The sequence below is a fragment of the Lynx rufus genome, unplaced genomic scaffold (assembly GCF_022079265.1).
Source record: "Lynx rufus isolate CCGP_SWC_20201006 ecotype Redwood Valley unplaced genomic scaffold, mLynRuf1.p SCAF_1, whole genome shotgun sequence".
NCBI lineage: Eukaryota > Metazoa > Chordata > Mammalia > Carnivora > Felidae > Lynx > Lynx rufus.
The window spans coordinates 14,661,190-14,688,231 of NW_025814823.1; the positions used below are offsets into that span (position 1 = coordinate 14,661,190).

General features: G+C 39.8%; 1 protein-coding gene across 5 annotated transcripts in view; it reads right to left on the bottom strand.

Moving 5' to 3' along the window:
- DCLK1 (doublecortin like kinase 1) overlaps positions 1 to 27,042 on the bottom strand; it is a 335,556-nt gene that overhangs the window by 64,356 nt on the left and 244,158 nt on the right. For 3 of the 5 annotated variants that reach the window (XM_047075683.1, XM_047075677.1, XM_047075741.1), the window contains exon 5: positions 11,112 to 11,206. In XM_047075683.1, coding sequence (XP_046931639.1) covers positions 11,112 to 11,206 — 95 coding nt within the window. Of the gene's footprint in view, positions 1 to 7,401; positions 7,459 to 11,111; positions 11,207 to 27,042 lie in introns of those variants that run through there. The other 2 variants (XM_047075818.1, XM_047075785.1) reach the window with 1 other exon arrangement.

Genomic DNA, 27,042 nt, shown 5'->3' on the forward strand with positions numbered 1-27,042 from the left:
GTTGAAGTGATTCAACTAGCAAGAGATGGCTCTTTGTGTATGCTAGTTACTAATCCTAAATATACTAATTTAGACAGTGTTGGAACGTTTTGATTACTGCCCATAAGTCTGATTGAAGGATTTTGAAAATAGTAAAGGGAAAATGTGTAAATTTTTGCTCTTTAGAATTAACCCAATGAGATTAACCAGCTTTATTTGTGACCGACAGAAGCCGAAAAGCCCACTTATATTTTTGCATGCTTACAAGTGAAATCAGTTTAGTTATTTGGCTTTTCTGGACAGATAAACCATTTTATAGTATACATAATGGTAAGATTTTATGTTTGCTTTAGTTTGCTAGTTCTAAGACATCTGGGTGCACAGTACAGAACATACAGTTATTTTAGAATTTAATGCAATTAGCTGCTCTAAGAGACATTGTGACATTTGAAATGTTATCACCTCCAAGCTGATTTAATGGAAACCAGGTGGGCAGGTTGCTGGCACCTGGATGCTTTTATGGCACACCTTCATAAAAGGACTGCCCTAAGTAAGAACACATCCGAAGTGTAGCTTTTCAGCTTGGGATCATATAACAGATGGAGAACATATCACACTTTTTGAAGTGAGAAAGCTGACATAACAGCTCTAACCACATTTTACCAAGATGTATCTGATGACTATGTAGTTAAAAACATTTCATTTTAAATATAATGGTACTAGTTACCCCTGTCATTTGTATTAATGGTGTCACTCACCTGAGGACTACACTGAATAAAGTTTTCAAAAATATCCAATTGATGCAACTGATCTATTCAAGGTAGAAAAATCTCACCAGATAACTTTAGCTTTGATTGGATAATTGTATTACTTCCACTCCACATTCTGTCTTGGCATACAATTATTACTTTGTTAATATTGATTTGAAAAACTGTAAAAAAAAAAGAATTTGAAAATCAAGTGGATCAACTTTATAAAGAAAATGCAACCAATAAATAGTTACCAAACTCAAACTACTGTCTTGGTGATCTTGACTTGAAGTCTACAGAATCTGTAAAGATGACCTCCTTTAATAAAAAAAAAAAAAAAATTAAATCATACTCTTAGTGTAGAAAGCTTAAAACCCAAGGATTCTATATGAGTATAGACAAACCATACATTCATTTGCTCTCCGAGTGCGTATAGAACAAGTTGGTGACATCGATCCATAATAACTAGTAAGGTGTTATTATGTGAAACAAGAGAAAGGGAATTCCTTTTTTTCAAATTCCTCTGTCTGCATTCTTCATAACATGTTAGCCTAAATACAGTTTATGACAAGTAATCGTGTGTGTAACAAGAATCAGTATTGAAAAATGTAAAATGTTATCATAAAGATTCAGTCACAGTTTTTAAAAGACTGAAGACCCATTATTCATGAAATTGGTTTACTCAGAGGAACAAAAAATGAAAATGGGAATACTGGGATTAAATCTATGATACTGAAGCCACCCATGTGAGCCAAACATTCAAAAATAAATGTATTTAGCTGCAATTTTGTTTGATCAGGTAGCTCTCTTGCCTCAAGAGTCAGGCCAAGATGTATCAATTTAAAATCTGAACCATTTGTCTTGAAGAGACTGTTGTTTGGGGGAGGGGGACACAATGTCTCCTCTGAGGAGTTATTCTTCATGAAATCATAGTTTGGAAAGGGGACCAGAAAGTCATCTGGTTTATCACCTCTCAATAAAATAATTCCCCCCATGATTTACTCCTCAAATGAGATTCCTAGTCTGTGATGAAGGGAGCTCACTACTCTTCCAGGCACCTACTATACTTTATTTTAAACTCTGCTATATTAAGAAAGCATAAATACAATTTGGAATTTATAAATTTGTAAACATTTCTTCCAGTTGTACCATTATTGCTTTGGGCACTGGTTACATTCAGGTTATCAGGGAACAAATAAAGAGAACCAACTAAAGTAAACTACAATTTTAAGGCTAAAAAGAACCTACTAAAAATGTTAGATTTAAAACTAGAATTTTGGACTTCCATAATAATTTTACTGTAAAATATTTTTCTAACTAAGCCAGTAGAGTTTTCTATTCTCCCTTACCCCACATTATGCATTAAATAAAGTATGGATTTTTATTCTAGACTGATGCTGGGTAAGCAAGCATTTTATTATCATCACTATTTTATCATATATTTACTTATTTTATATATTTATTTATTCAGTGATTTAAAAAAACTTGTTTACACACCCATGTACATATATCTACATGATCATTTCCCCCACCCGACAATTCGATGACCTTGCAAAAAATGCATTCAAACCCAGGAGACAGTTAGTATGTCTAAGAAAATGCAAGCCAATTAATTCTTTTTTCAATCAGTCGGCCATTGGTCTGACAAATTCACCCTTAAGACAACCCTGAGAGAAAAGTATATTAATGATTTTAATATAACCATCTGAACCCGAATTCTTCATCACATAGTCTTCTCATTTTGTTGTTTGTTATTGCCAATATTTTATACTTTAGATGTCATGGGATGCCATTCTGCAGTATCTCAAGTATCACTTTGCTGGTGCTAATTACATCACAAGAATGCCATACACACAATTACAAAGGTAAAGATTACCCCTCAAAGTCATTTCCATTTCAGTGTCTACTTATAAGTTTTCTGAAAGAAACTCACTGAACAACGTAGGTGGTTTTTCCTGTTTATTACATAGTTATTCTAAGGTGGTAAGTGTCACAAAGTTAACTTTGAGGGGAATAACATGGTCCAGTGCGGAATACAAGCTATAACACTTTACAATGAAACCACAACACAAGGTGATGGAACTTTGAAAACTGGGTAGTTCAATGAAACATCTCATCATTTAGCACTATAAAACTCTACGATGGCCTCAACTGATGGATTTTTAAAACATTTTGACACCAAATGCTCTTTTTAAGAGAATATACATCCAAGCCACTCAAACTGTATACAGAAACTAGGTCACCCTCTTTGTAAAAATTTCATCCAAATGTACAACATTCATAGTGTATTTTGAAGTAAAAAGTCCTTAGGACAAATAAGTCAATTCCTTGTTTGTTGATGAATATAACATAAAAAATACACACCACAGGAAAATTAGCTTTCATGCTTCTTTGCCTGTGACCTTTCAGATGCCTACTATCCTGGCTTCAAAACCTTTTTGTGGCCATATATAATACAAACACCCATGTATTACATGCACCATTTATCCATCATCCTTACTAAAATGAACCACATTTTAAAGACACTATATATCATGCACTCTTGAAAATTACAGCTAGGGCCTCAGATTTCCTATCTTTTCCACATGCGTTACAGGCACAAAATTACAAATATTTTTCAGCTGACAGTATAACAAACTGCATCAGGCAATCGGTATATTGAATTCAATATATTTCTAATTTTTACACTACACTCTTGTGGGCTATCTCAAACAAATACAGTTCTCACTCACATGCACAATTAGAGATGCTAGCAAAACTAATGCAAATATGTATAAATGGGAAATGTATGCATATATAGTAAATCCGTTTGATTAACATTTTCAAGTGTGTATATATTTATACAGATATATACACACACATAGCAAGTATAGGAAGGTTACTACTGAAAATACGTCAACAGTTCAGAATAGTGTTTTGAAAGAACATACAAAATTGCCTTACAGGTTATCTGGCTTTGTTACCAACCTACTTCAACTCAAACACAGTTTGGATTATTTTATATTTATGTTTCAATATTAACACTCAACTACTCACAACTCTATAAATCAATGTTTCATTCTTAGTGAATATTGATTGACAATCAATACATGTCATCAATGCATACACTAGAGAAAACATCAGTGACAGTATTTACTCATTTTAATAACTGAATATCAAGACATAACGAAACAAACATTGATGTGTGCTTATATTTAAAAATTAACACAACTTTGGATTTGTTTCAATGCCACATTTTTTGTGTATCTGGATTCCAATTTTTTGTTTGTTTGTTAAATAAATCATTACATCTATTAGGAACCATTTTGCCTTACTAGTTCAGCATACTGCTTTTGAACTTAAAAATGCCCCAACTACTATGTCACGTTTAACAATTTGTGGCATTTAGGTTTTACAAGATCCATATACAGTTCCACAAGAGCCAGTAACGTATAAGGCTGTGTCACAAACACCATGTTTTACTATTTATGGTCTATAAACATACACAAACACGTATATAAGCACACCCATATACACACAGAGCCCTGAAAATTTACATAGACACCCACACACCTGTATAGATATATGGCCACACAGGAAAAATTTAGTAGCCCAATAGCTCAAATGCATGGGATTATTTTTCAAGAATATTATTTTCTATTTTCATCAAGAAATTTAGCATTCAGACTTCATTGCTTTTAAATGGGGAAAGGAAAAAAAAAAGCCCAATAAAGTATAGATTTGCAGTGGATGCAACCTAATAGCCCTGCTGGCTAATGTAGGGAATACATATAGTACATAAATGTTGGTTCCAATGATTTTAGGATATACCCGGGATGTGTACAGATGAGTGGACCTGACACCATCTTAAAAGCCTATGGATGGTATAGAAACATTGTGGATTTTTTCCCCCACTTGACTGATGAAAGCAAGACCAAGAAGAAATAAACCACCACATGGTTTTCAGAACCAGTCTTTTGAGTTCACACTGAACTTCACACTTGATCTATTATTGTTTTGCATTTCTAAAATGCTGAAAGCAGAGGAAATACTTATCCTATCTTTTTCTACGATGTCTAAGAAAAACAAGTGCGTGCAAATGAAGAAGTGTCAAAATTTTAACTAGAGCACAATGTCTTCATGGCACACTTAAGGTTGACCATAAGAACAAAAATGCATGGCTTTTGCTCGAGCTCTCTCCTGCTCAGAATAATTTTAAAGTTCAGTGCCTAATTTTTTAAAAAGAATTCTGTGCATAAGTAAATCCTAAGTGCCTATAAATCATCAGTTTGAGTCCACTGGTGAACTGAAAACTTCTGGTTTGTCGCTAAGAATTTTTTTTTAATTTCTCCTTTAGTATAATGGAATTACGCTCTGCATAGAAAGAGATCTCAAAGTCTATAAATGGTGTGTTGTTTCAATCTCTGAGGGACTTTAGTTTCAAAAAGTAAATGATATATATTGCCTCTGAACAGTCCTTTAATAAAAGTCATATGTTCAAAAGATTAAATGCTGTGGAACTGCATTTCCTTTGGAACTGACTGAATGGAAAGCTGGCCATGATATCTATCGGCAATTAGTACAAGTACAGTTTCTTTTAGCCATGTCTAAACAAAGCCATGGGCTTCATATCAATTGGCAATATCTGCCACTTATCCAGAACAAATAGCATTTATTGGACCTTGCTAAGCAGCACTTGTCCCTAAGATTGACAGTGCAGGGAAGCTGAAATTTTTGGAATTTATTTTTGTTCTGGACCATCTGACCCCGCCAGATTTAAGTTAACTGTTCCACTGCTTTCTTTGCGTTTTTGACAGTTCAGTCAAATACATACTAATCTTTTATGGACTCAACTGTATTAAGTAATGCATTTTACAAAGACATAACTAGAACAGACACCAGCATAGGCAACTTCACAGATGTTTACTGTTTCAGCTAAAACAAAGCAGCCTTTTGATCTCAGCAGGAGTCTCTGTTCATTTCTATTGGAAACAGTTTTAAAACCTGAAGTCTGGAACAGGTATTATTATGAACTGTTCTTTCAAGATGGAATGATTCAGTTTGCGGTTCGAATAACCTGCCAGAGAAGTGTCTTTCTCTCCAACAGACAGGATAATGAGGCACTAATTATTATAAGGCTACGTTTTCAGATGCTGTTAGATTGCCTGGACTCTTTTTTTTCACCTTCTTTTGGTTGAAATATTTTATTCACTTGGAAAGTGAGATGGTAACATATGTAACTATAAACCAGATGGTAAAATTTGATAGTTGAGCAATTTATCAAGGAGATAAATTGATAACATTTAAAACAGTATATGACAACTGAATTTCTCTCCATCTTGAATCAAACACTTTGTTTTTAAATTCAGTTTTCAAGTAAAATTTGAAAAAAAATGCAAGGAAAGGCCTCCAAATGGCATCATACATTTTTAATTTATCACCTACTGAGATATGTCAAGCCTGTACAATATCAAAACCATGCTTCACAAGTCTTAAATTGTTAGTGTTTGAACTAGTAAAACTAAATGATCACTAGGGTATGGCTTACATACAATAGACCATACACATTAAATTAATTTTTAACATTCAGATTTGAAAATAATTATTTTATGTTTAAGCAAAGCTGACTACGATTTTTAAAACAGAGGACCAGAAGAGCAGAATTAGTAGGTTAATGTTAAACAGTGGGTTATAATCACAGACTTACTTGGTTTAATACAAAAGGAGTTTTGCATACGAATATTTCCAAAACATCAGAGAGAGCCAGGATTTATCTGAATGGAGTTTTGGACTTTGGGGGGGCCTGGTTTAAACAGCACCATTTAAGAGAATTTTGCTTTTCAAATGGATTCTTCTTAGAAAAAAATCCAGACCCAATTTTTTTGGGTCTGTGTGTTAAAAAAAAAAAAAAAAAAAAAAAAGCTTTCTAGCTTCAGCCTTTTCAACATTTGAAAAATTACATATACGGTTGTAGGGAGGAATTATGTCATTTATAGCAATGCCATCGAACAAGTTCTTCGTGTTGGTATATCGTTCAAGCCACATTTATGCTGTTTCTAATGAAAGGGAAGTTTAAAAAAATTTAGTTGACAACAAAAGCTAGGAAAGTTCCGAAAGCTTATCGTTGGAATCTTCATGAGGAGTGTCCTCGGCATGAGTGTTTTTCCTTAGACATATTAACCCACAAAATAAGTAGCTTTGTCTATTGTGCAGGGAGAAAAAAATCTACCTGAGTATTTTTATTACTTTGCAGTAGAAGCATCTTTAAAAAATCAGCAATCCAAATTTTAAAAAAGAAGAAAAAAAATGTCTGCTAGTGCCATTTTAATTTGCTTGACCAACAGTACAGGAAAATTGTATCTATATGTCTACTTATGGTTAAATGAAAACTGTATCTGCAGAAATTAATGACCCTATATCGCTATATCATTAGCTTGTTCTTATACTCAATATCGGGTCATATATGAAATTCATCTAAACCCAGGCCTTGCACAAAAACCTCAGGTATATAAATCTTCTTCAAGGATTAAGATCATGAATATAAAATGCCTGCATTTTTTACTTTCAGAGGAATTGAGTTCATAATTTCAAGGTATGCAAAACCCTTTTGTTTATTTTGCTGTTAGACTTTTCTTAGGAAATGTGAAACACCTTCACCCAATCACAAACCATATACAATGCTCCATTGTCTCTTTTACACTGAGTCTCCTACTGAATCCAAATCATCCGAAGAGAGGGGGCGATACAGGTCCTGTAAGATGAAGGGCGGTATAGATTTGTTTACTTGGCTTTCTTGGGTGCCATGTGGCTCTCTTAGGAAGGGAGCAACACTGAATGAGCATCCTTGGTTTCTAACATCATCAGACCTTTTAGACTCACCAAATTTGGATAAGAGGAAAGATAATAACTGAGAAGCCATTTAAACAGACAAAAATGGTGCTCATTTGCCTTATTGGCTTGATCTGCTTCTGAGCTATTGCCTTCTGTGTCCAGTGAATTTTATATATAGCCCCTGGGGTCTGTCAATGCCAACTCCGCTAACTATGTGTCTAGGCCATTCTTCCTTGAACATTTCCTTCCCATTCTGGGTAGAAGAGGAACGTGCTTACCTCACAAAATAATTTGTTAGGAACCCCAGATGGCAATCAGCAAATTCTGGTCCCAAAGCAGCAACCCAAGTGTTGCATTTGCAAATTGCATAAACCCAATAAAAATTGCCTTTTCAAAATTTTATACTGGGAAGACAGAAAAAAATGCAAGCTTGACCTCCCATTGCCTTCCCAATGCTCTTGCGGTCTCCAACCACTCACCAATCAACTCCTTTCTTCCTCCCTCCACCCCTTTCTGCTAGGAGGTCTCTCAGTTGGTACCCAGGCAACCAGCTCAGATCTGCAGACTGTCTAGAATCCTGGCTTCTTTTCTATTTTGTACCACCCACTCCTCACATCATCTGACTGATCAGATAATCTACACAAGTCAGCCATGTGGGAGTAGAATGGGGAGCTTCATTCAACCCACACAACACAACACATTTCTTCCTGATGTATTAAGAAACAAGACCAAGAAAAGTTCATGGATGGAAAAGATCCTCTTAGATCTGCTTCTGTGACCAGTTAACAGCTTTTAGACAGCAATTTGAATAACAGTGTTTTGGAAAAATAGGGAGGTTTTTTGGTACATCGCCACCAATGCTTTTATGAAGAAAATATCTGGCATGCAGACTCTTACTGTATATGACTATTGTAAAATACCAAAAGATGTAACAGAAAAATATAATTCTAAAGGAAGGGGAAATGTTGATTAAATCATCATAATTAACATAAATAAAATAGATTTTTCTTAATTGTCAAACGTCTCAATATTCCTTTAAAAAAAAAATATGTTCCTGTTTTTATAAATTGAGGTAGGCAGTGTGAGTGTGTGTGTGTGTGTGTATGTGTGTGTGTGTTAGGGGGCACAGCTAACTCATTTTCCTGGCCATGTTGCTAGGCAACACAGAAGGAAAAATAGAAGTAGCTACTGTTTTCCAATTTGCAATAAAAAGAGTTAATTTATTCTTTGAAGTATCTTCTTTTAGCACTTGCCATCTTTCACTTATTTCAGTATTTCCTGCATAGGAGTATAGCCAACCATTTGAGAAGAACATTAACCAAATTTGAAACAGGATCAGTTTTGAGGGATATTCTAGGCCCATTTTAACTGGGAGGGGTTATTTGATGCAGTTGCCTCCACACCAAGATGAAAGCTTCTCTCGCTAAAGCAGCTGGGAATGTCTCCATGCACTGACATGGTACATGGATGGAGGATGTTCATTTATGGCCTAAATTTAAAAGCCTGGAAAGTGAACCATCTCTGGATTATCCAGTGCTCTGCTTACAACATGTGCTTAATAAATGTTTTCAGATGACGATAAACCCTTTGTCTCCCTGAAACAAATGGGATTATTTTTCCCTCTCAAGTAGATGCCTGCATTGGTAGTTTAAATGACACAATGAAGAATCTATAAGAGAATCACCCCTTATAGTAATTTCCCAAAGTGCTGGCAATGTTAATTATAGAAGCCATTGGCCACACAGCCGCTCGACACTGGCTAGACATTTTCTGCCTCATTTGGACAAAGTCATAATGACACAGAGAATACAGAGGGCAGAGGACGCAAATTCTAGCCTCGTTCTTCCAACAAAGGGACAGTCGGGCAAAGCACTTTATATCCTCTCAACAGAGGTCTCCACAATAAGCAACCAGGGAGAGAAGCTCAAATCTGTGGCAGGGATTCTCAGTGACTATAATTTAATCTCAACAACTCAGCATGAGCTAAATCCTGAATCTGAGTTTAATTTGTTCAAAGGATGAGGAAGGATTACTATGCCATGTGTACTCTCCAAAGTCTACACTTCAAAAGAGAGAATGTTCTAGGAAAGAGCACTGTCTGAGCTATACATGGCTGCCCTTACAGAAGGGGGCCTTGCTGGGTAACATGCACTAGAAAAGAATCGCGCGACCACCCCTTCCTCCACTCAACGACAGACACTTAGGGGATTCAATGCATTCGGCCAATTCTTCTTTTAGTAGTTCACTAATGATTCCCGTACTTTAAAACGCCAAATTAGACTGTGGCCAAGAAGAAGCCCATAATGAAAACACTCAGATGGAATAGAGTTATGGGGTTTTCTATCTGGAAGGAACCTCCTTCTTGTTTTGTTTTGTTTTTCCAACTGAGACTCAGAGAGGATAACAGACTTATCGAAGACAGCACAGCCATTTAGTAGAGGAGCTGGTGCCAGAGCCCAGGCCTCATCAAGTAATCTAAAGGAGCTACACCTGATGCCAGAAGATCCATGGAGAAACACAGCACACCCTGACACGTGGTGGGCCAGGAGCCAAAGAGACCCGGGACTGATGGAGGCCCCGCCCCCGCTCCCGCTTTCAGACAGCAGCAGGAGGATGCAACCTTGCAGGAGGCTTGAAGAGAAAAGCTTCCATGTTGGATGCAGTTTAAATTTATGGAACTCAGAGATTTCATTTAAAAGCACATAATAAACGACACCAAACTAAGAACCCAGACTTTGAGTTCAAGAAGCCATCATAAAACCTCCTAAGAGCACGTATTCCTCTCCACCTCACTTGTGACATCAGGATAATAAAAGGCCTTCCCTTCCCCCCACTGCACCTTCCTCTCCTCCCCTTCCTACCCCCTTTATTCCTGCCCTGGTATTACTGGAAAAGACAGACAGGGCAGGTTGTGAGGGGTAAGAATAGTAGTTCTTCCCCCTTCCTGAACATGAAGAAGCTAACACTCTTTCCAGTAACTTTTTGACTTTGGTCTCCAAGCTCAGTCAATTTCTCCAGTATTACACAAGCCAAAAAAAAAAAAAAAAAAAGGCAAATAGTGATGAAAAAGAGAAGGTACTCGATGTGGGTTTCATTCATAAATACACGTGTCATACGCATCTATCCCTCATGCCATGGACCCTAACCTGCTCTGGACCACCATTCTGTGCCATGAAGCAACCCCCCACCATAGCCCCCCTCTCCAAAATGGCACTTTTCCTTTTCCTTCTTAAAGAAGGTTGATGGTCAGAGATGATGTCTAATGAAACTCATTACAACTAAGGAAGCTTACAAACCAGTGCCAATAAAGTCTGTGCCCGTTCAGGACAAAAAGAGAACCAGCAACTGTTTACTGTTGTCAGAGTTAAGATTCGGACAAATTCAGACAACATAAAAGCCCTGCGTTCTAGCTGAGAGAAACCATAGCCCCTGCAAGGGACCTGCCACTGGTCACCTCCTGCCCTCACCTGGTTATTACTTAGAGACAAGCAGTGCTCTAAGGAGCTGGCACCTGTGCCATTGTATGCAGAAGCGCAGGCAGGTCTTAAACAAGGAGCTTGCTTAGTTCCTTACCCTCTGCTTCCGCAGGCTTCCCGGGCTGGTGGGCGATGGGCTTGGCGACTTGCCCGAGCGTGGAGTAGACAGCTGACTACCAGGGGTTCCATTAACTAGAATCGAAGTTTCACAGGGAGAAAAAAACGGCTCATTAAAATGTTTTCATGACAAATCATCTTCTCGGAGAAGCAAGCAATTATAAAGGGACATGTGCTAAAATTCCAGATACCTTTTTATCTGCAGTCCTGTAAGTGACCCTCTTCAGAAATTCACTAGTTTGCTAATCCTGTGTTAAATACAGGCTCAGACTACATAAAAGTCCTTACAAATGTACTTTTGACAACTTTCCTGAAGAAATTATTAAACGGTGCCTTTAACTGTGCTGATAGATTTTAGACATGTGGTTAAGGTCCTGAGACGCTTTCAGCGGGATTCATCCTTAATGCTATAGGTTAGCTTCCACCCAGTAGGGGTAAAAATTAGCATAACTCACAAGTGATATTCCCGGTGCCTTGTTAAAAGAGATCGCTATCTTTTCACAGTTAAGAACTAGCTTCTAGAAGTTCCTGCATCCACTTGTGCCCTGCACATCCCTCTGGCCTAACTAACTCTGAAGGACCCGCCTTCACAGGACAAACTAATTGGCACAGACACTCAGGAGGAACTCCTCACAGTTTGTCTTTATTGCTGCCGAAAATAAAAGCTGCTTTATGATAGGTTTAAATCACTGGAATTCTACCCAACTCCGAAGACTTTTCTACCACATTATCACCAAATGCAATCAAAGTCACAGAACTCAAGTAAGCAATTCTCTTCTCTGAGTAACATCACCTCTAGGAACTGATTAAAACCCTTTAGAGACATGACTTTACAAAGATATAGAAGGCTGCCACTATCTTACCCATAAACATGACAACATTTTCACATGTTTTACACCCACAGTCAATGAAGTAGAATTTGCAATGAGATACACACACATTCTTGAGGGTGCACAAAAACATTTTCCATGAAGGAGAGCAAGAATGCTTTTAACTTACCTTCTATGAGTTCTAACATGGACACAGGCTTAGTGTTTAACCTGGCAAAATCAAGAGGCGAGCTCCCTTCTCAGCACTAAGCCGAGCACCCGCGGAACTGGGAAGCAGTTGGATTAGTTAAGGATGGCTAAAGGCTGCTCCCAGAGCAGACTGAATGAGATGCAGGATTCATCAGCAGATGCCTTTTCTGCGTAAGGCTGACGTCTTCCAAGCAGCAGTGGGAGGTGCGGGTTCTGTCTTAGGCTACATCAAAGGTGTCGATTAAGCCTCATGCCAAGGCAGAGCCACGGCAACCCCCCACCCCCCCCACACCACTAACTCCCGGAAGCCTGAGCCCTTTCCGTACTTTGCTCTGAATCATAATGGAGTGCCTCCCGGGGGCAAGTGGCCCGGTGACTCATCCGAAAATCATAATGACAATAACTTCTAAAACCTGGTGAGTACCTGGTAATAAGTACACCCTCACAAAATTCAGTGGCTCCATGCAATGTTTATTGGTTTTTCACTCTGTTTGCACAAAAACTTCACGCCCGTGAGAGTGGGAAGCTCCCTGTTTTGTCATCTTCTCTAAAGACCTTTAAAAAAAATGTCACATAACCCATGCTGCACTGATGTGTAGCTTTGCCTTTGAAATGTATTTGGTGACTCCTTCTAAACAACAATTTGGCGGCTGGTGGGGGGGGGGGGCGGAGTGCCCAATGGAGCAAAAGCAAAGCTTTCACGGGCTTGCATGGGGAAGAAGGCTTTCATGGGCTTGCATTCAACAGCCCGGCTTTTGTTGAATGAGCATGAGGTCAGGCCTCTCTACGCACCGGACTTCCAGCCACCGGCCTCTCTAGGGAGGGCTCTGAAATAGGCAAGAACTAAGGAAATGCGGGCAGAGGCAGAATCTACAATGAAGAAGGCAAGAGGTCCCTCAGGGGTTGACAGGAAGACAAATTTTAGGATCATAATATTTTCTTTGTCCCCTTTTCCACTTTACATCTTTATGTCACACCTGAAGGCTACACAGGCTGGGGGGAAAAAGAGCAAAAAGGCGACACAGATTGGGGGAAAAGGACAAATGGGGAAGCAAACGGAGTATTAACATTTCATTTTACTTTTGATTCGCTAATTTTATCAAGCTGATGGAAAATAAAGAAAAAGACAAAGTGGGCTCCCTGGAAGACTGCCTTAGCCTTTTTAAAAAGCAAAACAAAATTGCAATATGTTTGCATTTGTAAGTACCCGTTATGTGTGCATCTCAGTTTAATGAAGACTTATTTTCTATGGACCCGTTAATGCACTTAAACTTTTTACATATGTATTGATAAGCATATAGTATACATGAGCTCATTTAATGCTTACCATAACTCTATGAGGCAGGAAGTATTATTTTACAGAAGAGGAAACTGAGGCATAAAACGATAAACAACTTCACCAGCAAATATGTGGGCAGAGCCCCAAATCTAACCAAGACAACCCAGAATCTGCACTCTTCACCACCACATTCCCTAAGGCGTCAGCCTGCTAGCCTGAAGGGAAGCCAGATAACTACACTAGTAATCACAATAAAGTATTTTGAGGATGACTGTCTTGAGGGTTGCTACTGAAATCCTAAGTATGGCGTCAAAGTTGCCCTACACCCTACAGAGAGAATAACGGGTAATGAAACCGAACCCAAGTATTAGTGTCATTTTGCAGGTGAAACAGGGTAGGATACAATGAAGGAAAAGTGTTCCAAGGCAAGGGAACCACGTGTTTTGTGGCTGGGCATGGAGGAGGGAGCAGTGTAGTGCATTGAAAAGACCTAAATAGGTAGGGGTCATATAATGCAAGGCTTTACAGTTAATGTTAAGGAGTTTGATTTTTATCCAAAGGACAATGATAAGCTCTTCATGATGTTAAGCAGGAGCGAGGAGATCAGATTTATATTTTTAAAAGCTCTCCACAGTTCTTGCTTGTCAAGAACGGATTAGGGGAGAACAATAATGGGCTCAGTTAGGGATATCCCTATGGAGAATGGGTAGGCAGGAGGGAGTGTGGCACATTTAAGTGTCCTATGGTCCGAGAAATGGTGTGGCTGGGTGAAGGGTGGTGCAGTGGGGGTAGAGGTAAACGGAAACATTCCGGAGAGATTTCAGAGGTTCAACACTAAAGGACGTAGTAACTGGTTGGAGAGGATTGTGACAAGAAGAGGGGGAGCAACTTTGGAAGGACAGAGAATTTGGACATGTCAGATGAAACATCTTATGTGACATCAGTTCCACGGTGTAGGTTGGTATCATTTTTCCTATTTTATCTGAAGTGATGTGCCCAAAGATGAACAGCTGGAAGGTAGCAGCACTAAAACTGGATCTCATTTCTGTCTCCGCAAAGAACTGCACACTTTTCCTGTGAGTGGCCTGTCCTGACACCTCAGAACATGTCCAGAATTCGTGTCCCCCGTCTGCAGGGCTAAGGATTCTAGGTTCCTTTCTCTACCACTGGGGCGCCTCCTTCATTTAAAGCCACTGGACTCAAGGCTTCTACTTGTGTTGCCGTCTCTCTGGAAAAATAGGGCTCAAGTGCCAAACAAGCCATTTTCCAACCAGACATTTTTGGAACACAACCTGCTTGAAAGCTGGGAACGGCTTGTGTTCTTAGGGTCAGAATTCTATTCAGACTCTTCCTCTTGGCCACCGAAAAAGCATTAACAACTTCTTAAAGTGGTTCTTGACATCCAGACAGTATCACACAACCTACTGTTGACTCACTGATGGAATACATAATTTTATTCTCTAAGTAAGTCTGACACATGTGTTGAGTTCAGTTATTTTTTATCCTGTAATACCAGAAGTCTCTGAATGCCAATATAAAAGGCTTTGTATGGGGTGCCTGGGCGGCTCAGTCGGTTGGGCATTCGACTTCCGCTCAGGTCATGATCTCCAGTTGGTGGGTTGAAGCCCTGCGTTGGGCTCTGTGCTGACAGCTCAGAGCCTGGAGCCTGCTTCAGATTCTGTGTCTCCCTCTCTCTGCCCCTCCCCAACTCATGCTCTGTTTCTCTCTGTCTCAAAAATAAGTAAACATTAAAAAATTAAAAAAAAAGGCTTTGTCACCTATTTAATAGAACTTATTAAAATTCAAATAACAAATGGCATTGCTTCACAGAATAACGTATTACTTGATTAAAGGAGTCTGTATTCCAAATGGGAAAAAATCCAACTCAAAATGGTTGTTTTTGAGTGGCCAAGCAGGTCTAACAATTATTTCAACGTGAAAGTCACTACATCTGAATTACTGAAGGACGCATCAGATCCACTGCCTTGAGGTACATTCTATTGGGGTACATCTCCCTTAAATCCTGTATCCCTTGCTCTACTTGTTACTTCCTGAATGAGAAGTGCTAAACTTTAAGCTGGATTATTTTCAGATCCCATGATGATCAATCACATAACTGGCCACCAAAGAGCTGTGTATGAAGTCTGTGGAGTTGGCTTTAAAAATCCCTAGTTTGTGTCCCTGCTTTTTGTCCAACTGGGCCATCACCTAAGCCCATCGGGAACAAAACAGCATGGACTGGTCACAGGACATTACTCGTCATGAAGGATCCGGTTTCACCTTTTCTTTTATCATTTCTGACAGATGACCCTCCTCTAGAGCCATAATTCAGGGCTCTATAATCAATCAGTCAGCACCCACACGGCATATACCATACACTGACTATGGGCCTGCCTCTGTCTGTCGGTCTCTGTGTCCCAAAACTTGTACTTGAATATGAACATTACAAAAAAACTCTAGAATCTGGGAATACTTGGCTTACCGTTACTAGTTCATTGCTCCTATCAGGTGACTAGGTGCATGTGTATATTAATTTAGCAACGCCTTGGTAAACTTAAAGGGTTTATTCTCTTTAGAGTTTCATTCTTTTTAAAAAAAATTTTTTTTAATTTTGTATTTATTTTTGAGAGAGAGAGACAGTGAGACAGAGTGTGACTGGGGGAGGAACAGAGAGAGAGGGATGCACAGAATTCGAAGCAAGATCCAGACTCTGAGCTGTCAGCACAGAATCCAACACGGAGCTTGAACTCATGAACCGCAAGATCATGACCTGAGCCGAAGTCGGAAACTTAACCAACTGAGCCACCCAGGCACCCCTGGAGTTTCATTCTTAACAGTCTCAGACCACATGTGGAAGCTAAATGTTTAAATGTCTCAAACTGGTCCTGAAATCAGAGCACTCTCCAAGCAAAACTATCTAATTACAAGGTAACTTTTTAGACATGAAAATCTACCTTGTCCTTTCCCAATCTCCTTCCTGCACGTAAGGTGGTTCATTTATTTATGATGCGACACTTGCAGTGATGAGAGGAGAGAACATGTCTGCATACATATGGGGTCCGGTTATGTATTCAGGGGGTAGTGATTCGGGCATGTTGTTGGCAAGATCTGACTGCTTGCTTTAGACTTTAACTCATTCCCTGATCATGGAGGAGGTTGTAGATACTCTAAAATCTCTTTTCCCAGCCCTTGTCCATTGCTTGCCACATTATGGATTAGAAGAAGAAGAAAAAAGAAACAAAAAGCAGATGGAGTCCAATGAGGTCAAGAGAAAACAGACAACTATCGAATGGGGTAGGGGTGGGGGAACTCTCAGGGAAACATGCATTTTCCTAATTCTGTCTTCATAGATGCTCAACTCATAAGTGAGGTGGAACTCTGAATTTCTCCATTTGTCTACATTTTCTTCTTAAATGGAATCAATGGGTCCAATTCAAAGGGACTGTCTATTGAGAATAATGGGAACTGGCCCATGAAGGCATATTTTTGTTGTAGGTACACAGAAACTGTGGGGATGCAGGAAGGGACCTGGCTCTATGAATTAATTTTTTTAATATTTATGAAAAGTCCCCTGAACACCAAGAAACCTAGGCAACTTGAACAGATCCCAGTATTTCTCAATTCACTCATCTGGTCAATTTACCTAGTAGTTACCATGAACTTGGGAGCATACAGACTGTGTAAAGAACTCCTGCTCTCAGAAACCTCACAACCTAGGAGGGTGATATGATATGTCACCTAAAGACCAGGAACCAAATCAAATGTCACAGGATTGTAGGGTGAAGAAGACCCTAAATAGTGAGGTAATCAGGGGACGTTTCACAGAGGTCATCTGGGCCAACTGGGTGTGCACCCTCTTTTCAGCTGAAGCAGCAAAAGAAGGCTTCTAGGACTGAAGAAAGCTGACAAGTGGAAAAGCCCAAGGGTTATCTGGTAGAAATTTAAATTAGTTCATAAGATAAAGCACAAGTCCAGAGGAAAAGTGGGAGACTGAGCTGGAAAGGAAGACTGGGACCAAATCAAGATAGTTTTTCATATGAGAATAAGGAGTTCAGATGTTTTTGGGCAGACAGTAAATAATGGCAACAAGTCTGACATCAGTGTGCAGGGCAGATGTAAGGGGCAGAGGACAAAGGCAGGGAAGAGGTCACCTGGCAAGCAAGTGTTTGTAGCCTGGAGTTCTGGAACAGCACTGCGAAGGGGGAGCCAGGAAGACTGGGGACAAACTGAATGCAGAAGGGAAGGGGGTAAAGGAGTCAAAGATGATTTCGGGGTAATTCAACAATAACAAAACAGGACTCCTGGAGACCTCTGATTTATAATTATGAAAATGTGTTAACTGGGGTCCCAGGACAGGCCATGGTTATTGTGAGGGAATCGGGCATGCAGAGCACCTTAGATCAGGGTGGATGAGTGTCCTGGGATTGAAGGGCTCTGCTGCCCCTTTGGTCCCCATGTGGGTGCTTTGCCCCCATTCTACCAGGAACGGCAGGACAGCCTCCCCTTCAAGTTGAGCCTGGGAGTCAGCCCTGGGGCAGTTCCACAGTGACGCCCCCTCCCCCCACCCAGGGACAACATGCCCAGAGGATACTCCACTGCCATCTGGGCTCACCTGCTGAAATGGAGCTTTCCCAGCTTACCAGTGGGACTCACTGCTGAGTTCTATGACCTCCTCTCAGTTCCCATGTTACTGAACTTATCAGATATTTCTGGCTCTCCCTTCATCTTGAAACTTTCTGCCCTGTGACTTCTGTCACCATCTGTCATGGTTCTCCTGCCTCTTCTGATGTGCTCTGATAACCGCAGATGGTCACCGTGCTTCCGTGTCCGTCCTTACTCTACAAACTTCTCACTGGGCTAGAGGGAGAGGCATCCTACACTTCTATTATTTAAATCACTACTATATGCCGGGGTCTCCCAAATATACACTGTTGGCTCAAATCTGACTTAAACACAGTTACTTATTCCTAATTGCCTACTGATGTTTCCAAAGCAACTCACACTCCACATGTCTGAAATGTACTCACTCCCTACCACTCCTCTCCTCACCCCTCAAACCTGCTCCTCATTTCTGACTCCTCTCTCCTCTTCTGGCCTCATATCCAGTTAAATTCCTGGCTCATGCCCTTTTCAAAGTCTATCCCATTCCCAACGTTGCTGTTTAAATTTTGGCCTGAAAATTTCTTTCCTGGATGACTACGGTGGCCTCATGGAGCCTTCCTTGGTCCTTGGCCCATCATGGGTAGCCTCTCTCTCTACCACTGCACCACTGTTTCTAAAATTCAAAGAAAAATCAAATCATGATCTTCCCTTAAATTCTCTTTCACCGTCTAATACCTACAACAAAAATATGCCCTCTCAGGCATGTGCAATGAATGACTACTACCAACGTGACTACCACCTTCTTCTCCAACCCTTTCCTCAAATCTATCATTGGTCATGTAACAACTGTTCCTTAAATATGCTATACAAATTCATGCTTTTGTGCCTTACCTCCAGGATAAGAAGGCCCACCTGGCCCTTCTTATCCTGGAAGGATCCTCAAGTCCCAATTTGTAATTCCGAACTTTCATGGAAGTTTTCCCTGACCGCTTTAATGAGATTTAACCCTTTCTTTCTCTGGGCTGTCATGGCACTTCCTACACAATTACAGTAAGTGGTGTGTGTGTGTGTGTGTGTGTGTGTGTGTGTGTGTGTGTGTATGTGTGTGTATCTCAATTTGAAAGCAAGAATATAAGCAACCTGAAGACAAGAACTGTGGTTTAATTATCTTCATATCCTTGGGACTTAATACATGCCTGGAACACAGCAGATGTTCAGGAAATGTTTATTTAATTAATATGGGGCATTTACACTGAGGAGTTCATAAAGGCAGCTGATGTAGGGTGCTACCTGCCCCCCATACACAGTGGGTCAACATAATGTTTCAAAGTTTTGCAAAGCACCTTTGGAGATATTCACCTGCTGAGGGCGAGCACTGGGGGGAATTGATGGGTGCAGGGAAAGAGGACTGAGATTTATATGCAACAAAAAATTCTAAAAACACAAGAGATGAATCATCAGCCCCCTTGATCTTCTTGGTGTATTTGTTTTCAAGAATTCCCTTGGAACTCCAAAGCAGCAAAGATCTTCCATAGAATGTATAAGGTGAAATCTACATTATAGAACCAGACTGAGCTAAGAAAAAAATAATAGCTATAAATCTGCCTTTGAAGGTGTTTGATATAAATAAAAAAAGTTGACATATTGGACTAGAAAGCTGATTAAAATTCTCTTTGCTTCCCCAGCTTTGATTCCTGTCTTATCTGCATATGTTGCATAAAATATTTTTACATAAGTGTAAAAAAAGAAAATTTGAATAGCATAAATAAGAAAACTGCAGGATTTCCAGAGTCGTATACAACTAAGTTGTAAGCCTGTGGAGGACAGAATGGTGCTTCAGTCATGGTAGAAGGTCATTACTAAGCCACCCAGCTTTTCCCTCTGTCAAATGTTCCCCCTTGCATCTCCTGCACACAGCATTGCTGGTCAACGGTGGATTCTCAGTGCATATTGAGTGAATGAATAGTTGTCGCCAAGAGGATTTCTACCTTCGACTATAAACTTCTGAAGGACAAGAAAGTCCATCAGCTTATGCTTGAATTGATGGGTGTAAGGCACCCACTGAGGGCTCAATTATGTTTGCCATGGCTTCTATAGAGAGAGAATCTAAGTAGGTGTTATTCTATGAGAAAAAGTTGACCATCCGTTTAAATAGGAATAAAAACTCTAAAGCAAGTAAACAAACAAACAAACAAAAAAACACAAAGTTCTTCTAAGTGATCCAGGAAGAGGTCAAAATTTTGAAATCTGAAGTTTTAAGGAGAACTGCAGCAATGAAAATTCAAGATAGGTGAGTGTGATTTTCTTACACTTTTAATATTAAGAAAACAATATAAAGCAAAACTAAACTTTATCCATTTTTACTGAGATAAATTTAGTGCATATTATACTCTTATTCTGGAGATATTTTGTTATAACTTCCTTGTATAGATAAAGGAATTTGTTTAAAAGAATTTCACTTTTAAATTACACATTTTATGAAAGTCTGTGTTCCAAAGATAAACACACATGAATAAAGATTCAACCCATATTAAACACTCTTTACGATACTCTTAGATATTCTCGTTTCTTTAAAAAGCAACTAAAAACCACTTTTCCCATTTCTTAGTGATAACTGCATTCAGCGTCTCGGCACACTATTGTCTGGGGGCTCATTATTCTTCTTGTGTGTTATTAAGGCTCCTGGTTTCTCTCTCTCTTTCTCTCTCTCTTTGGTTCAAATTGCCTTTTTGGACTCTTTATGTTAAGTAGATTAATATTAATTCATCAGGTATGTGAATTATGTTATCTACAAATTATTTAGGGGGCTTGACCTGTATGCTTCTTGAGAATTGAGGCTATTTCTTTCATCTCTGCATCATTAGTGCCTAGGAAATGCCTGACACCAACAGATCTGCACTTGATATTTCTGAATGTGTAAATGAACACCTTACATTAATAAATCACCTCTAGGCTTCTTTTAGTTCCAAGAAGAAGAATGAGTAAGGGATGAAGAGAAGATTTAGAGTGGATACTCATTCTTGTTCTAACACTGACTTTCAAAGGAAAGTCTCTATCTACAACTGACCATACATCAGTTGGTCAGCTGGAGTGAATCATTTTAACTTCTCGAATGCTGGTATCTGGGACTAATACTTAGGCTTCCATTACAAGGTGTTATGATGTTGTAAACTGCAATGTTAAACCAGGTACTATATTAGTTATTTCCTGGAAATCAAATCTTTAATAAACAGAGGTGAAGAAACAGGTATTGAGGATGGCCAGCCTGCATTGTCTACAGCACAGGAAGCCCCAGGTGCCAGCCCTGAGCTGCCACTGTTAACTCTGTCACTCTGAGTCAAGCAGTTTCCCCAGCCCTGACTGCTTCCTCATCTCTAAAAACAGACTGGGGGCACCTGGGTGGCTCAGTCAGTTGAGAATCCATCCAAGTTTGGCTCAGGTCATGATCTCGTGGCTCACTCGTGGGCTCAAGCCCCGCGTCAGGCTCTGTGCTGACAGCTCGGAGCCTGGAGCCTGCTTCGGATTCTGTGTCTCCCTCTCTCTCTGCCCCTTCCCCACTTGTTCTCTCTCTCTCTCTCAAAAATAAATAAACATTAAAGAAATTTAAAAAAAAACAGACTATATTGTTACATAACAAATAATAATATCATGTCTTGATTGTAGTTGGAAGACAGTTAAGAGAACTGAAAAACATCAGAGAGATAAAAATCCTGTGCAAACTCTGATGTCATTTAAATATAAATTAACAATTTTCTCACGAACAGCAGCATGACATGAAAACTGAGCAAACCTTAACTTTATACTACGTTGTAATCTCTGTATAACATAGGAAGATGAATATTGAAAGCAGAAATTGAACTGAAGTAGAAGTGATTTCAAATTTTACATTAATACTTTAGGGGGAAAAACATTCCCCCTAACGTTCTTTCATGTGAGAAAGTCAGGCCTATGATGGTAACTTGGTTTGGGGCAATAGCAGGGCTTTCAAGGCATGAAATTAAAATTATGCACATTCTAGTCTCTGTAATTTATAAAAAACAGTGAACAGGCTATTTTAAGAAAATGGTGATGCAGGAGTCTCAGTCAGTTAAGCATCAGACTTTTGATCTCACAGTTTGTGGGTCCGAGCCCCGCATCGGGTTCTGTGCTGACAGCTCAGGGCTGGGAGACTGCTTCAGATTCTGTGTCTCCCTCTCTTTATGCCCCTCCCCCACTTGTGCTCTGTCTCTCTGTCTCAAAAACAAATAAACATTTAAAAAATTAGGAAAAAAATTTTTTAAGAAAGGAACTGGTGATGCAGTTAATATAGAGATAATTCACTGATCCTTTCCACTGGTTTTAAGAGCCATACTTGGGTGGAGATGGGAGTCTTAGGCTAGCACAGGGGAGGGGATTTGAGGCAAGCACTCCCCTGACACCCAGAAGCTGTGTTTGCCCAGAAAAGAAATGGAAATACCACTGGCCTTTCTAAACTCTGGGCTTAGATCCCAGGGAAAGAGAGTGGTCTTGGGAATGTTCACATAATCGACAATTTTGTGACTGGGTACTGCTGCTCTGTAAACCCTCTCTAAAGTAGTATCATCCAGAGAAAGGTGAAAGGATTTGGTAGCAAATCAGAATCAAGAGACAGGCATTGCATCTTATTGGCTGTTATATAACCAAGGAATAGTTGTATGGCATACTTTCTAAAACAAAATGAAGTTGAAAATTTTATATGCATAAAGGTCTCACGTTAAACGAAATGCAATCAATGCCACTTGATTAATTTTGACCTAGAAGTTAACGATGCCTTCAATGAAATGTAATTTTGGAATGGATTTGGATTTCACTTTCTTTTATGGAAATGATACTACCCGGCATGGCTCACCTATCACAAATTCTAAGTTGGTGCCGCTTAAATCAACCAGATTTTCCCTAGAAATGAAAGGACTCAAGGAAACAATAGAAAACTGAAATGCTTGTTTAAAGCAATCTATTGATTTTGAGGCATTGCATCCTATCCATTTTAAACTTCTAAAAAGAACAGTTACAAATTCTGGCAGGGATGAATACAAATAGATTCATTGCATTTGCCTGTCTGCTTTTCAGAGTTTCTGAAATTACTTTTGGTAAATGATACATTCCATCTATATTTATAAGATTATAATTAAATATATTACAATATTTGTACAATGTTAGAGATGCTGTGCAGTGATTATGTTACCAGTTAATTCTAAAGTGAAATAATTTCTTGCATTCATAATTATCTTTTTAAAATTAGATTCATGATTTTTTTAACTCAAATTTTAGATGTATTTTTGGAGTAAAACAGGCTTTTCACTATTTACAAGGTTATTTCTGAGCTGCAAAAATTCTCTCTTCATGTTTTTCTCCTGTATTCCCCCATTCAGTCTTGGATGCCACAATCAGACAGAAAGCGTGAGGACACTTTTTTCTGCATCTGTAGTAGAAGAAACCTTAGCAGCAGACAATAACTGTTTCAGAGCTCATGATCTCGTTCTTTGACATGTGCACAATAATCTGACTTACCCCCCTTCCTTGACTTATGAAAACAAAATAAAAAATGAAAAAAAAAATTCTGCCCAAACCCAGGAGCATCTAGCTGCCCAGAAGTCCTAAAAATAAAACGTATTAAATGAGTAAACAAAAAAATAAAAAGCAGAGACAGACCCACAAATACAGACAACAGAGGTTGTCAGAGAGGAGGGGATGGGGGACTGGGCAAAAAGGATGAAGGGGAGTGGGAGATACAGGTTTCCAGTTATGGAATGAATAAGCCATGGGGATAAAAGGTGCAGCAAAGGGAATGTGGTCAGTGGCATTATAATAGGTTGTATGGCGACAGATGGCAGCTACACTTGTGAACACAGCATAATGTATGGGATTGTCAAACCACGATACTGCACACCTGAAACGAATGCAACACTGTGTGTCAACTATACTCCAGTTAAAAAATAAAACTAGGGGTACCTGGGTGGCTCGGTCAGTTAGGCGTCCAATTCCTGGTTTCGGCTCGCATCATGATCTCACGGTTCATGAGTTCGAGCCCCACCAATGGGCTCTGTGCTGACAGTGTGGGGTCTGCTTGGGATTCTCTCTGTCCCTCTCTCTCTGCCCCTCCCCTACTTGTGTTATCTCTCTCTCTCTCAAAATAAATAAGCAAATAAAATATTTTTAAAAACTAAATCAACATTGGGGCACCTGGGTGGCTCAGTCGGTTAAGCGTCCGACTTCAGCTCAGGTCATGATCTCGCGGTCCGTGAATTCGAGCCCCGCATCGGGCTCTGTGCTGACAGCTCAGAGCCTGGAGCCTGCTTCAGATTCTGTGTCTCCCTCTCTCTGACCCTCCCCCGTTCATGCTCTGTCTCTCTCTGTCTCAAAAATAAATAAACGTAAAAAAAAAATTAAAAAAAAAAACAACAACTAAATCAACATTTAAAAAGCTGTTAGATTGGGCTCCTGGGTGGCTCAGTCAGTTAAGCGTCTGATTTCGACTCACGTCATGATCTCACGGTTCGTGGGTTTGAGCCCCACGTTGGGTTCTGCGCTGACAGCTCAGAGCCTAGAGCCTGCTTCAGATTCTGTGTCTCCCTCTCTCTCTGCCCCTCCCCTGCTCATGTTCTGTCTCTCTCTCTCTCAAAAATAAACATTAAAATGAAAAAAAAAAGCTGTTAAAAACAATAAAAATAATGCATATTTATTCTGTTGAAATAGCTATACTGTAAAAGACGTAAGAATTTGCCCAATCACCCATTATTAAATGTTTCCCCACTACACCTGACATTTTAAAATTCATGGTGTATACTAAGAAAGAAGAGAGAAAATATTAAAATTTGTCAATGTCAGAGTTGTTTGAGATCGGGGATTAATTTTGTTTGTTAATATTGTCATTTTTAATAGCATTGATAATGTTTCAATTAATGTGGGGCTTCTTTCTCCATTACAACTTTACGTGATTATACTAAATAGCCAAGATTTTAGGGGCAACAGTTGGGCTAGGCCCATGACCTTCTTCTTTCTCACTGTTCTACCGGGGCTCATTCGACAGCCTGGGTTTGCCTAGAGAAAATGAGCAATGTCCTTTGGTCGAGACTGAACATCCTCCAAAGAGCTCAGTTTTAACCTGCTAGCTGGTTAATGAAGAAGCTAAGGTCTCCCGGGGGAGTTTTACATGCAGCAATTCTACCACTCCTCTGTCATTTCGTAGGAGCCCACATCTCTGTGTATAGATATTGTCTCTATCGAAGGGAAAGATTTCCCTCAATATCAGTTTCCAGGGAAGGGATGACCTTCAGACAGAAATTCTCTCTTGTCCCAGGGAACTGGCTCTCTGAAGGTGGGTCATTGTAACCTTGGTCTACACCTCATAGTATTTGGAGCTCTGCTCTTGGGTTGCCAGGGTTAAAGATGGACATTGCCACTTGGAAGCAAGCAGAGACATAGAAAGAAGTCATCTGTGTCATGCCAATAAATGAAGACGAGCAAGCCCTATCTTTCACCCCAGATTAGCAGTCAAATGGCCTCCTGTATTTATTTCCATTTTGTTATCCATAATTCATCAGTTCTCAAACTTGGGTGAGCATCAGAATCACCTGGAGGGCCTGTGAAAATCCAGATGCTAGGCCCTTACCTCCAGAGCTTCTGATTCAGTGGGTCGATGGAGGGGCTCATCAGGACTACATTTCTAACATGTGCTCAAGTGATGGTGATAGTGCCAGTCAAGAGAACACATGTTGGGAACCACTTCCTTCACCCACTGCTCCTCATACTATGTTCCATAGGCCACCTGATCAAAATTGCCTAGAATACTTGCTAAAACATAGGCTTATGATCCGAGAAGTCGTAAGTGACACAAGCCCCCAAGTGACATTTATGCTGAGATTTGACTCTCGATGCCTTACCCATTAGCAAAACTCGTTTCAGAGTTCCATCCAATCTGGGTGAGTCATGTCATACTAAGCAAGGAGTTCTCAGCCCACCCTTAAACTAGGAGGAGCAAACAAGCTTCATCCCAAGTGCCAAACATGATCTGAGACTTATTCCCAGGCTGGTTGTGATGTAGGGCATGCTGTGAGAAGCGTGCAGAGGCCGCCACCTTAGGGTAAGTGTCAAAGGAGAAGATCTCTGGAGACCTGTCTGGGGAATAGCTGTAATCAGCAAAAGCCCAGGGAGACGGTAACTCTTAGAGAACCAAGGCTGGGGTTCTAGCTATCTAGCTTACTAGGAGTTCCTTTTTCTGAGACTCACTTTGGAGGTTTTGGTTTTACTTTTTAAGGAAAAACATCATAACATCTCTATTTTTAAGTATGGAGGTTATAACTTACATTCTAGTGTAACAGCTGGTGAGTGATGCCACAGGCAGGGCCTCGCAGCCCCAGCCGAGAGATCTTTGCACATGCTCTGTCTAAGCCCACTTTGGTGAGTACAAGAGGGCCTCTGTGTAGGCCCCAAAGGTCTTTGTCTCTATTTATAAGACCTTCTCTGTCTTCATGCAATCAGGGACAATCACCTTGATGTACGTATCATTTAATAATTCCCATTCAACAGTTTATAGTATGTAATAAATAATTCCCTTCAATCGTGAAATAGACCTTAGACCGGAAGCCAAAAAGAAAAACAAAACAAAACCAAACAAACTAACAAACAACCAAACACACACCTTCTAACTGACTCACATCATTTTTAAGACCAAAGAAGGAAGAGGCAGAGAGACGTGGTCATCCTGTGAGCACACACATTGTGCTCCGGCACCAGCACTAGGGCCGCTGAGAGGCAGGACACAGACCAGAGTCACTGTAGCCCTCCCTGCTCGACGCTCTCATTCTCACTGCTTTTAGCTCCAGAGCCGTGCTGGGTCCACAGTAAAATGTGTGTGAAACAGAAGTTCAGCAAATACAAATTCACTGCTTTTAGCTCCAGAGCCGTGCTGGGTCCACAGTAAAATGTGTGTGAAACAGAAGTTCAGCAAATACAAATTGGAAACTCGTAAGCCAGTCCCAAGTAGAATAAAT